Source organism: Pteronotus mesoamericanus, unplaced genomic scaffold (assembly GCF_021234165.1).
Source record: "Pteronotus mesoamericanus isolate MK-2021 breed Mesoamerican mustached bat unplaced genomic scaffold, CSHL_Meso_final scaffold_371, whole genome shotgun sequence".
NCBI lineage: Eukaryota > Metazoa > Chordata > Mammalia > Chiroptera > Mormoopidae > Pteronotus > Pteronotus mesoamericanus.
The window spans coordinates 1,163,879-1,177,075 of record NW_026555314.1 but is presented as its reverse complement, the minus strand read 5'-3'; the positions used below and the strand labels follow the sequence as shown (position 1 = coordinate 1,177,075).

Here is a 13,197-nt window from a genome sequence, read left to right as displayed (position 1 = left end):
AGCATTGCTGAAAATTCCAGATGTTCCAAATCCTCATCAGCACTTGGTGTTGTTAGTCTTCTTAGTTTAATCATTCTAGTGGGTGCATAATGGTGTCTCATTGTGGTTTAATGGAGGTATTTCCCTGACGCCTCACAATGTTGAGCATCTTTTCATCCACTCAGTATAGCCATTCATCTATTTTCTCTTGTGAAGAATCTGTTCAAATATTTTGTCTCTTACTTATTTGTATTTTTTAAATTTAATTTTTTGAGCAGTTTAAGGGTCACAGCAAAATTAAAAGATTCAGAGATTTCCCATGTACCGCCTGCATGCCCCACCCCGCACACAGTGCCTCATTCACTATCAGCATCTCCCAGCAGAATGGGACATTTGTTACAATCAGTGAACCTACAGTTATGTATCATTGTCACCCAAAGCCCATTGTTCAGACCAGGGTTCACTATTGGGGTTGTACAGTCTATGGGTTTGGACAAATGTGTAATTTTGTGTATCCATCATTATGGTATCATACAGAGTAGTTTCACTGCCCTAAAAACCTTCTGTGTCTGCGTGTGGTGGGGGAGTTGGGGGGGGCGGGTGCCAGCCTCAGAGCCTGGTTATCTCAAGGCAGGGGGAGCCTGGGCCCGGGCCCCTCGGGAAATGGCACTTCCACTGCGAGGGAGGAGGAGCTCCCTCCCCAACTTGCCCCCCTTTTGGGTCTCCACCTGAGCAGACATCCTGACCCAGAGCTGGTTAGGAAGATGCACAGCACAATGCAGAGCCTCTGCCCTCGGGGGACAGGGAGGCAGGGGACAGGGTGGCAGGGGACAGGGTGGCAGGGGACCAGGCTCTTGCAGTGAGGCATCTGGCCTGGCCTCTCCTCTGCTGTCTCCTCTTCTTGATCCTTGAGAGCCTGCGATACCTCCTCGTTGTCAGCGGAGACCCCGGGGCTTACCTGAAGGTGAATCCCTGACCTCAGCCCCCCAGAGCACTCCTGACAGAAGGGGTCCCACCAGCCTGGGCACTCAGCCAGACCCTTCGTGTCCTTTTCTGCTGGTCCCTATCAAGCCCCAAATCCCCTGAAATGCTCCCCCCGCCCGTACCCAAATGCTCCTAAGCTCACCCCACCTATCCAGACCCTAGACCCAGTGTGGCTTCTCCGCCCTGCCCAGAGCACTCAGTAGCTCCCTCTCCAGATGTTCCAAGTGCTCCCTTGCCTGCTGGACTGTGAGTCTCAGCTTCCCAGACCCGGCCACCAGGAGCCCCGCCCCTCCTGCTGGGGGCCATGCAGGGGGCCAGCGGGGGTGGGTTGCGAGAGAGGGGCTGCCTGGCACCGGACTCCATGAGGCGCTGCGGGGTGCGGCGGGGGGGGGTGGCGGCTGGTGCAGCTTCCGAGGGCTGCTGTCAGCTCCCTGTTCGCTCTCACGCCTTCCTCTTTCACACCCTGAGACTCTGGCTCCCTCTTGTCAAGACCCACATAGGTCACCTTCTCCATGTCTCAGCTGAACCTCAGGGCCCACTGCATGCATCCATTCTAGCCCTTGTCCTTGGCTGCCCCCAGCGTTGTAAGGGCGCAGTGACCCACACCTCGCCGAAAGCGGAACAGCCTCACAATGATAGCAACAGTGCCACACAGAGCTGACATTTGTGGAGGGTTTTCTGCCTGTTGGGATGGTTCTGAGTGCTTCACAAACGTTGGCCCCTTTAACCCTAACAAGGGGCCTGTGAAATAAGGACTTTAATTTTCAGATTTTACTCAGAAGCAGAGAGAGACCCATGAAGGCAGTGGCTTGTCCAAGGTCACACACACCCAGGCAAGGGCTGAGCCTGGTGGTCTTGGCCACTGCACCACACTGCCTCCCCTGCCCTGGGTGTTTTGCTACCTGATCCCCATTCCCAGGGGCCACCCTGAGAGGTCCAAGGTGACACTGTGGATTAGTGGTGCAGCTGGGGCTTGAGCAGTGCCTTCTAAGAGTCGGGCCAGGACGGGGCGTGGCAGACCCAGAGGCCAAGCAAGCGGCCATGCTCAGGTTCAGCAGAGGCAGGTGGGGAGCCGTGGTGGCCCTCAGCACAGAGCCTACGGAAGGTGAGGTTGAGTCCCACCAGTTTCCTGGGTCCATTCTCCAGGTAGCAGGGAATTGCCGAAAGTTAGAACCAGACATCCAGAGAGACACAAAGACTCCAAGGGGGATCCCAGGCCCCATCCTTATGGCCCCAGTGTTGGAGTAACATTCCAGGAGCAGGTGCCAAGTTGTTGCCCATTGAGCCCTATTTGGCTCAGGGTAGCTGGGGAAGAAGGCTGAGAGCCAGTAGAGGGTGGACGCAGAGTGGAAAGAGACAGGGCTTCAAGCCCTGATGTGTAAACACACGCGCATGCGCGCACGCGCACATAGCTTTCTTTGGAGGCAGACTGTGAAAATACATCCATGAAGGCTCCGGAGTGAGACCTAAAGACGGGCGGGTTTCCAGCAGGGAAGGTTTCCTGGGGGACATCGTGCTCAAGTCCAGATGGGAAAAGCCTGGAACAAGGGTGGGGTGCAGGCGGGGGAAGGCCAGCATCCACCTGGACTTCATGAGAGAGAGGGGCTCTGAGGTGGGGAGGGGGCCAGAAGGCCAGGCTGGGAATTTATCCTGTAATCATGAGAGCCAGGCCCTCCAATGGTCTCTTCCCACATCACCCCAATGACCAGTGGTCCCCATACCCCCTAAAGTCCCCCGCACCCCCACCAAGATGCGTGCTTACATCTCAGTGTTGCAGGAGGTGAGGGTTTTCGGGAGGCTCGCCTCTGGGACAGGCTGCTGTGAGTTGCTCATGGCTCTCGTCTGTGTGAGTCTGAACTGCGCTGCACTGCTGGTGCCCCGCCACCCCCGGCCCCTGTGCAGCAGCTGCAGCGGCCCGCTCCCTGGGGGCTCCCGAGAAGCCTGGCCTCAGAGTTGGCGGAACCCAGGAAGGGCGGGGTGGGTGGGGACAGGACCTGGATGCCAGGGAAGGAAAGTACAGCCGCCTGCTCTGCCCAGATGCTCACTATTAGGGCTCCGTCCTGTTAGCCCATTTCCTGCTACAAGACGCTTGGTTACAATGCAGTGAGATTGGGTAGCATTTACTGGGCACCAACTGTATGCCGGAAACTTTGTGCTTGTCTCATTTAATCTTCACACAAGTCTATGGGAAAGGAATCACCACCCTCCTTTTGAGATGATGAAAATGAGGCTCAGAGAGTTTAAGTGACTCAGCCCAGATCACCCTGCTGGCCGTGACCCCTGGCTCCTCACCAAGCCTAAGACCTTCCTCTTCAGTGTGGTGGTCTCCTGGAAGACTCCCCTCTTTCCAGACACCTTCAGGTACAGCTGGGTGGAATGATGACACCCCCAGTCTTCTTCCACTATGACTGGAAGGAGATGGGGTATTTTTGCTCGTCTTTGCTGCAGATTTTACCACATTCAGTGAATTGGGCACAGGGACTGGTGAATGGGGGACAGTCAGGGCCGAGGGCCAGCTCGGGCATTTTGACAGATGGGAGTGATGTGGCTGGGGAGGGGACAGTGGGAGTGACAGGAGGGTGGGCCCCCTACGGATATGGGCCGATGACTAGGTCCACGTCAGGGAGAGGCGGTGAAGGGGAGATGGGAGCCCCCCGGGGCAGCTGGTAGGCCGACCCCACTGTGCCCTCCCCGGGCCGCGCCCTCCCTCCAGCATGGGCGACTCGGGTCCTGCCCTTGGAGATGTTTAACCCAGAGGCCAGCTGCCCACGTATAGGGACTTCCGGGTGCTCACTGTGGCCCCCTCACCCAGCTGATATATCCCTACATCATGAGGTTTCTTCCCCCACCTTCTCTGCCCGGCAGCCCCTACCCACAGGACATGATGCTCAGAAAGCGCCCTGGGGCTGAACCTTTGGACAAGTAGCACTTTGAACAGAGAGGGGCTTATTTCCCTCCTTTAAGTGAATGGCAGCTGAAGGGGCTGGGCAGAGCCAGCAGGGCCCCAGGCTCCTCTGGGTTGCCACCTCCCACCCTTTTGCCTGTTTTTCCAGCTTGTGGTTGTCCAACTGTTGCTGCACAACCAGGGCTTTTCTCCAAGTTCCAGGTAGAGCAGGGGGAACTGGGTAACGTGGCACCTCCATCAGCACAGCAGCTGCTTCCCCATGCAACGCTTGAGCCACGGCTGCATCGCATGGCCTCGCCTGGTTGCCGGGGGCTTTGGAGCAGCGGGTGTCCTCAGCAGGCAGACCTGGGATGCTGTCAGGGAGGAGCTGGCGGAGAGGACCTCAGGCAGGGCAGCTGCCACGTCTGCCAGTGCCTCCTGGGGCAGGTGTCCTGTTGTTCAGCAGTTAATTATTGAACCCTATTGGTGTCGGATATATTTTCTACTGCTCCTAGAACAAATTACCACAAATTTAGCAGCTTAAAACAATACACATTTATCATCTCACAGTTTCTGGGTCAGATGTCCAGTACGATGTGACGGGCCCTGCCCCCTTCATCTTCAAAGCCAGAAATAGCACAGGGAGGCCTTCTCCTCTTCCGAAGCTCTGACTTCCCCTCCAGCCGCATCCCTTGGACTAGCTGGAGGAAATTTCCTGCCTTTAAGGGCTCAAGTGTAACATTGGATCCTCCCGGATAGTCCATGATAATCTCCCTAATTACATCCCGTAACCCTAATTACATCTTCGAAGTGCTTTTTCCATGTATCATAACATATTTCCAGATCGCAGGGATTTGAGCGTGGGCGCGTTTGGAGGCTCTCTACCTGCCGCCGAGGCGCAGGGTCAGGAGGTTGGCAGACAGCAGCCGCCAAAAAGAGACAGTCTCCACCCTCCTGAACTTACCCCCTAGAAAGGAAGATAAAATCACAGAGAAATACTGTGATAGCCTTGCAGGGCAGGACAGGGCAGGTGCCGGGCATATTACAGGACCTGACAGAGCCAGGAGCTCTGAGAGTTTTTCCCAAGGAGCTGAGCAGGTGAGGGAAATTGTAGGCAAACTGAATCGCAAGACCAATGCCCAAGCCAGGAGCCAGAGAACGAGAGGTGGTGTGAGCCGTGGGACGGGGACGCGGAGGCTGGGGTCGGGGAGGTGGCCAGGGCATTGTGACCATACTACCTCCAATATCATAGAAAGCTATCACCAGCATTTAGGCCACTAGATCCTCACAATACCCTTTTGTAAGGTGGGCACTACTGGCATCCCCAAATTACAGGCAGAGAAATTGAGGCTCAGAGAGGTGAGCCAAGTAGCTGAGCTAGTAAGAGAGGGGACCGGGAATCATGTTGCCTCCTTAGTAAGTCAGTGCTCGCTGCTACCAGAAACAAGTCAGATGGCAAATGGCTCTGAGGCTGTTCTGATCAGAAGACGCTCCTCTATTCTCCAGCAACAACCTGAAAATGGTTGTGGCTCCCCTTTAGGGGCATCGCAGTTGTCTGCTGGCCAGCCGCCACCTTGTCACCCGCTCCATCTCAGAGAGCAACAGATTCAAGAGGCTGGCTCTTGAATCTTCTACCTGGAGTCACTCATGTCGCTATCGTCCACATTTCACAGGGCAAGGCAAATCCTATGGCCACATCTGCTGCTGGGGTCAGGGGAAATGGGCTCCTCCCCGAAGAGCCCGGGCCAGGCCAAAGGCAATGCCAGCTAGCTAGGCGGTGGTGAGGTAGACTGAGAGAAGTGAGGATGAAGGCCGGCAGGGAGGGAGGCACGTTTCATTGGCAGGCAATTAAGTGTGGGAGGGAAGGTAATGCACTTGGATTGGGACATACAGAGCAGGAAGTCTGAGCCAGCTGCTGGCGCTCTGAAGAACACCCTGGACTGCAGCTCTGGCGCAGGGTGCATCGGTCAGTGCATCGGTGACTATCACCATGGCCAGTTTGTACTGTGCCACCTAAAACTGTTGCATCTGCCAGAGAACAAGGACAGAACCTTCCTGGAAAGTTCTGAGGATTTGGCCAAATGCAACATGCCCCCTGTAGCACCTGAAAGAGATCCATTCCCCAGCACAGCACCCTGACCGGGGTAGGGCTCCTTGAGTGGGAGCGGGGTGGCCACTTAACCACAGGTCCTTCTGCCCAATGATGACAAGTCCTGCAGGCTCATCCCGGGCTCTCAGTATAGCCAGGGCCCAGCTCAGTTGCTGCCCTGTCCTTGTCCTGCTGTGTCACCTCTGTCTTCATTCACCCACTCATTCATTCAGCCAGTATTTAGTCTTTTTCTTTTTCTGCATTTTTAAACATTTCACCCTTATTTGAATACTTTCTGAGTAGCGTCTAGGATACATTTAACTTTATCCATTGTAGATACACATCGTGTGAACTCAATGACTGTTCAGCTAGTGTTTAGTCTTGCCTGCTTGGTGCCTACTAGATGCCCGCTGAGCTGACAGTGGAAGAGACAAAGAATTCACCAGGAGCTCTCTGGGGGGCACCATAGAGGTACCGACTGGGGTGGGGCTTTCCTGTGGAGCTGAGGTTCCCAGACATGCAAAGAAGTTGCCCAGGGGACCTGAAGTTTGGGGATGAGCCTGAGGCTGACTGCCTTTGGCCCATGGAGCTCTGCCTGGGCCTCACCTCCTACTCCCTGTGCTTCCCCTTGGAGCCTCCCAGCACCCTCACCCACCCTGGAGCTGGGGGCGGGGGGTAATGCAGGGAAGGCACCTGGACGGCGGCTCTGTTGCGGCAGCCTGCTCCCACCCGCAGCAATGTCTACCTCTGTCTCTCTCCCTCTCTCACATGCACACAGGACTATAGCCCTTGGGGGCTTATGGCCTTGGAGACTCAGGACACACAAGGGCTCAGTGCACGTGATGGAATGAGGTGGGACTTCATCTACTTGGCTTGCTCTGAGTCTCTGGAGAACAGAGGGCCATCTGTCCGTTAACTGCTGTATTCCCAGCTCCCAGCGTAACTGGGAATGAATATGCTCTATTTACATAAAGCTACCCACATTAAATGGTGAAAATGATTAAATATCTAGATATTTGGAGATAACAAGATACTGCATTATTAAAAAACATTGTTCAAAATGTCATTGTTGCATCAACAGCTATGTTTGTTGTTTCCTTATTGTTAGTTCCTTGTGGGTAACTTTTGCTATTGCTTCTGTAATTATAGGAGTAATGGGTTTCACGGCATTCTGGAATCAATCTTGATTCCAAACCCATGATTAATCTTGCCATCTGTATAGGGTTTTCTTTCCATTTTTCTGCACAGATTTCCTATGCATTTGTTTGCAGTTCTAAGTCCTCATAAACCAAAAATCAGTTGAGGCATTGTATATGCTAGGCTCCTCTGTGTTACAAAGTGCCATTTCAACAGTAATAGGGGTGTGTGTTTTATCTGAAGCTAAAGCATACATCTTCAGGATGTTTTTTTTAAAAAGATTATGTTTCTTATTATGGTATTTGGGACTGCTCCTGGTCTAATTTTTATTACAGTATTCTTAACTTTTTTTTTGAAGGTTTTTTTGACCATCCACTAGCAAATCAAATACTAATTATAGAATTCCTGACTGCTCCAACCCCATCTGGTAAAAATGCACCATTAACAAGAGTCAGTAAACTAAAAACAGAGGCATGTTTCCTTAGCTTGGAAATACCATTTTTAAATGTTATTTAGTCCTGGTTGACATGGCTCAGTGGATTGAGTACTGGCCTGCAAACCAAAGGGTCACCGGTTTGATTCCCAGTCAGGGTACATGCCTGGGTTGTGGGCCAGGTCCCCATTAGGTGGTGCATGAGAAGCAACCACACACTGATGTTTCTTTCCCTCTCTTTCTCCCTCTCTAAAAATAAAAAAAAAAAAATCTTTTAAAAAATAAATAAAATGTTATTTAAAATATCCTGAGAAAAATTAATTAGTCTTACATTTAAATATCTTTACTAAATTAGAAAGGGTCATCTTTATTATGGTCTATACAATAAAGAATAGAGTATAAAAAATCTTGAAAGGAAATTGTAATTAGGCTGAATAATGAATTTAATTAGAGAAATGAATTTAAAGATCACAAGCAAGTTAATACAGAGTTGGAGTTTGGTACTTTTTCATTCTGTTAAAAACACAAGGACTTTCTTCTTGCTTTCCAGATATAAAGAAACTTTTTTTTTCTTAAAGCAGTTTGGTAAATTATACTTTCATAAGCAATGTTGAGGCATTTATATTTTTCTCCCTGCCTAATCCTTCCAGATTTTGGAAAACCTTAATATAATTATTTTTATGGTAATATGTTTATGTGCATGAATCCAATAAAAATCTGATTTCTTTATAATAGGACACATAAAGTCAGTTTTCAATTGTGGTTTTATTAACCAGGACTTTGAGTGGAATGTCATGTCTTAGGAGACAGGCCTGGACTCTCGATGTTACCAGAAAACTTTAGGAATGAAGGTGGGCTCTGAGGGCAATAAAAGCCCCTTGGAGAAATGGCCTGGTACCTTGCTTATTCATATAGTTCATGGCAGTCTTTCCAGGTAAGGAGCAAAGATTGCTTTTCTAGGAGATGGCAAAGGAAGAACCTCGAGACGTTTCTGGGGACCTTGAGCACGTGATCTGTAGGCGTTATAGGCAAAGCCTAAAGGGCCCTGGCTGCTGTGGCTCAGAGGATTGAGCATCAGCCTGCTAACCAAAAGGTCACCGATTTGATTCCCAGTCAGGGCACGCACCTGGGTTGCTGGGGAGGTCCTCAGTTGGGGGCGTGAGAGAGCCAAGAGATCGAAGTTTCTCTCGCTCTTTCTCCCTCCATTTCCCTCTCTTTAAAAATAAATAAAATCTTAAAAACAAAAACAAACACACAAAACAACCCTTTGCCTCCACCGCGATGTTAAGATGGGCTGTGGGACCAGAGTCCCCCATCTCAGGCGGCCAGCACTTGAATGAACCTCTCCTTTTCTACCAGCACCTCCTGTCTCAAGAGTTTGGCTTTCAGGGCGGGCAGCCCACCCAGGGATCGGTTAAACTGGCACACATACGTCACTGAGTAACCATTAGTGACGAAATGAAAGGACTGACAAACGAGGGACAGGCAGATTTCTGGCCGCCAAGTAGAGAAAGGCTTTGAGGAGGCATGGGAAGCCAGGGACCTCAGCTGGAGGCCAGGCTGGGCGACCCTACCGGAGTCCCGCCTGCGCCCCGGAGCAGCGGTGACGTCACCAGTCACTGGGGCGGGGCCTCCGCCGGTGGTGGCGTCACGGGAGGCGGAGCCGCGGCCGCACTTACGCCGGACTGGGCGGCAGTCACGTAGCTCAGGTTTCCTAGCTGCAGTTGCGCGCGCGTACTGGTTCCTGTGTCCTAGTCCTCGCCGCCGTCCGTCCGCTATCATGCCGATGTTCGTGGTGAACACCAACGTGCCCAGCGCCTCGGTGCCGGAGGGGCTCCTCTCCGAGCTCACCCAGCAGTTGGCTCAGGCCACGGGCAAACCGGCCCAGGTTTGTCGGGAGAGAACTGGAAGAGGGGGTGCCTGCCAGCCGAGCTAGGCCCGGGCTGGCGCGGTGGGAGGCGACTCTGGACGGGGAAGGGACGGGGGGGTACCCGGGGCCAGCAGAGTCGCTCGGGTCCTCTGACTGCGCCCTCTCCCTCAGTATATCGCGGTGCACGTGGTTCCGGACCAGCTCATGGCTTTCGGTGGCTCAAGCGAGCCGTGCGCGCTCTGCAGCCTACACAGCATCGGCAAGATCAGCGGCGCGCAGAACCGCTCCTACAGCAAGCAGCTCTGCGCCCTGCTGGCCGAGCGCCTGCGGGTCAGCCCGGACCGGTGAGGGGGCGGGGGTCCCTGGGAGTGGGGGTGGGAGTAGGTGGGGACGCCGGGCGCGCAGCTTAGGGTCCACGACCATGCAGCTTGCTCAGCCCGACTTCCATGTCCTACAGGATCTATATCAACTACTTTGATATGAACGCGGCCAACGTGGGTTGGAATGGCTCCACCTTCGCCTGAGGGCCACGCCGCCCCGATGGAGCGGGACCAGACCCCAGACCCCGCTGCCCGCAATGTTTGCCTGCCTGGGTCCCGGCATCCCCGCCCCCGCCCCCCCCTCGCCATTTCCCAGTCGGGAGAAATAAATGGTTTGGATACCACAGCTGCCTCGGGCTTCCTTGGCTTGTGGTGCAATGGGTTCAGGGTCGGGCAGTGACTGGGGAACCAAGGCTCAGGGAGGTACCCCGTCAGAATTTGCTGCCGGTGCCCTTTGACCAGCCTTGCCCTCTGTACCCCTAGAGGAGGGTCCAGTCTTGGTTGGCATCCTGCTTGGGGCCGCAGACCCAGAAACCCAGCTTGAATGAGAGCCTTCCAGGGCTGCTTTATGACTCCGGTGGAGTCCATTCCCACTCAAGGTGCAGGGCGATCACATGGTCCAGGGCTGGCCGGGAAGAGAAGGGAGCGATTGGAGTCCACATCTGATGGGCCTGGGTTGGAGATCAGCTGGTCTCCGACCTTTCTCAGCCCCACTTTCCTCCACCTTCAGATGTGCAAAAGGGTGTCCTTGGGAGAGAAACCTTTCCCCTCCAGTCCATGTCACTCTGCTAGGCTGGTGCCCCAGTTTTCTAACCTGGACAGCCTCGCTGTTCTGGAACTTCGGAAATCAGTATCAAGGCACAATGTGACGGGGCCAGGATCACCCCTTTGCAGGGGTGGTGATAGGATGCTCAGCGGGCAGTTGCAGTGAATGCACCTGGGCCACAGGGTCCTTGGCTGCCCACCCTCCCAGCCGGGGAGTGCTGCTTACCCGGGCCAGTTGCCTTGGGCCAGAATGCTTCACCCCCCCGCAGCATGAGAGCTTCCATGCACCCTGGGAGGACTGCCAGTGGCCCGGCCCAGCCCACACCCACTGCCCTTGCTCATGTGTCAACTTGTGGCATCACTGAACATCCAACAGTTGTGCGCAGAAAGCTCGCCCCGCTCGGCCTCAGTTAACTCAGCGGGGGCAGCGTGGATTTACCTCGAGAAAAGCACTGAGAAGGTGGAATCAGCTTGGAGTCAAGAAGGGTGTGGCTCACCTTCAGGGGGTGCCTCTCTTACACAAAGGTCTGTGAGGGGCTGTCTCCAGCTCACCTCAGACTCATTCTGTCCTCCATGGAAGGGCTGTGGAGCCTCACCTCTGTCTCTCCTTGTCAGGGTAGGGAGACTGCCCCCAGCTGCAGCCAAAGGTCCCGCTTGGCTTGGTTTGTGGACTGGGGCCTCCCTCATGGGTCAAAGTATCTGACGTATAATAGGCCCCCACCTATGCCTGAGTCCCGGCCTTTGTCACATCACCTCAGCTGTTGTGCGCCTCCTGCCCCCCAGTCCCTAACACCGGACTTCTTTCCTCTGCTTCAGGCCCCGTCCTGCCTGGCCCTCAGCCTGCACCATATGTGGTGGTCACGAGGGAGCAGGTGCGTAGGCCTCTTCTGCGTTTAGTCCAACTCCCTCATTTCACAGATGAGAACACTGGCCCTGGGTCCCTGGGAGTGGCACTGCCAGGTGGGCCACCTTCCCGGGGCTTGGCTACACATTCACCCTCACTATTGCCAGCAAGGGTTTTTGCCTGAGTCCACACATGAGCAATGAGTGTCTCTGCAGCTGAAGTTGGGGTGGTCGAGGGCCAAGGAGACAGGGCAGGTTGGGCGCCTGCTGTGTTGAAGGCTGGGGGGCCTCACAGGAGCCAGGGGGGTGAAGCGTAGTCCGAACCCAGAAGCATCAGCCTCTGGCTGACCTGGGCATCTGCAAGGCAGTGGCGCCTTGGAAAGGATAAAGGGACCCACAGTCTTGGCCCTGCCCAGCGCGCTCCCAAGCTCCCTGGAGCTAATAGCTGGCGCTGCACCTCCCCCCAGCCACCCCCTGGCCAGCCACATTTCTTCCAAAGCGTAGGCTCCACTGTCCACCTACAGCCTCTTCCTCAAACAGCTGCCCCAGGGCCCACAGGGGTGTGGTCAACATTCAGAAGGGCAGCAGAAGCTAATTTCCAAACACTTAAAAGTGACGTGTAGGGCAGATCACGGTAGCGGCGCAGACTGCCACCTGCTATCCCATCTCCGTTGTCCCGGGGAACCATGTCATCAGCTGATGACTACAGGATAACACAACAGTCCTCACAGCCACTGTTGTGAGGCCCTGGCAACCTCACAGCTCACCTTGTGGGTGCTGTTCCTTCCTCACGGACTGCCTGTTTCCCTGTCTGCCCACTCAGTCCCATGCTGTGCCCTCCTAGGGAGCTTTCCCGAGGCTCCCCAATACATGATAAAACCACAGTTCCACCTCCCCCCGAGCTTTGGCGTTGGTCCTGTGAGCTGGGGCTTCTCCTGTGTCCCCCAGTGTCCTGTGGGCAGTGAGAGGAGTCCGTACCCAGCTCTGTGATCTCTGGGCCGCAGCCCAGCAGTGCGGCTTCCCTGTGCCTCCCACCTCGCCTGGCATGCCTTCATCGCAGCGACCCCTCTGCCCCCGGCCCCAGCCTCAGCCGAGACCCCTACCTCAGGGCCCACCTCCATTCAGCTCCCCTCAGCCTTCGGCCTGCTTCTTGAGCAATGGGAGTCTGCCCGCTCTGCTCCCCCTCTGGGCCTCAGTTTCCCTCATCTGTGAAATGAAGGGGTTCACCAGATGCCCTTCCTACATAGTGCTTCAACTGTGTAACAGGCTATCTCACAGTCTTAGGGGCATGGAGGGCGGGGAAGGGTCAGGTAAGTGGCCCGTGCCCGTACTCAGGTCTTGATGTATTATGAAACCCTTTCCTGGGACTGTGAGCAAGTGTGGGCAGGTATCTTGGAGGCTGGCTCCACTCATAGTTGGGCAATGCTGGAGGTGGACAAGGGAGGAGGGCCCAGAGCAGGGCACAGCTCTGGTGAGAGTGCAGCTGAAACCCTCACAGTGGGCCCCGGTTCGGGCCTTGGGGCTTGCTCCCCTGCTCCCCTAAAGCAGTAGGTACAGTGCAGGGCTGCCGCCAGGAGCTTAGGAAGTCTCTGGTGTTTCTGGGCTGCTGACGTCTTCCTTGAATTTGTGTCACCAGGCAAGTAAGTGTTGGCCCCCCCCAAACTGTGTTTCTGTAAAGTCCTCTCCTGCCAGCCCACCCTTCCTTCCCAGCTGAGCAGTGGCACAGCCAGATCCCAGCCCTCCGGATCTCTGGGAGAATTCAATAGAACCGGGGGTGGGTGGGTGGGTGTGTGTGTGTGTGTGTGTGTGTGTGTGTGTGTGTGTGTGTGTGTGAACATAATGCGAACCCACCAGCCACTTGCCCAGATTTCCCCTCCTGGTTAATTGGGCACA

General features: G+C 54.7%; 1 protein-coding gene across 1 annotated transcript; it reads left to right on the top strand.

Moving 5' to 3' along the window:
* Window positions 1–9,194: 9,194 nt before the first annotated feature.
* On the top strand, window positions 9,195–9,978 carry MIF (macrophage migration inhibitory factor). Its single transcript, XM_054592656.1, has 3 exons — window positions 9,195–9,394; window positions 9,548–9,720; window positions 9,834–9,978. Exons 1-3 carry the CDS (start codon window positions 9,287–9,289, stop codon window positions 9,898–9,900), a joined length of 348 nt encoding a protein of 115 aa, XP_054448631.1. The 5' UTR covers window positions 9,195–9,286; the 3' UTR covers window positions 9,901–9,978.
* The last annotated feature ends 3,219 nt before the right edge of the window (window positions 9,979–13,197 follow it).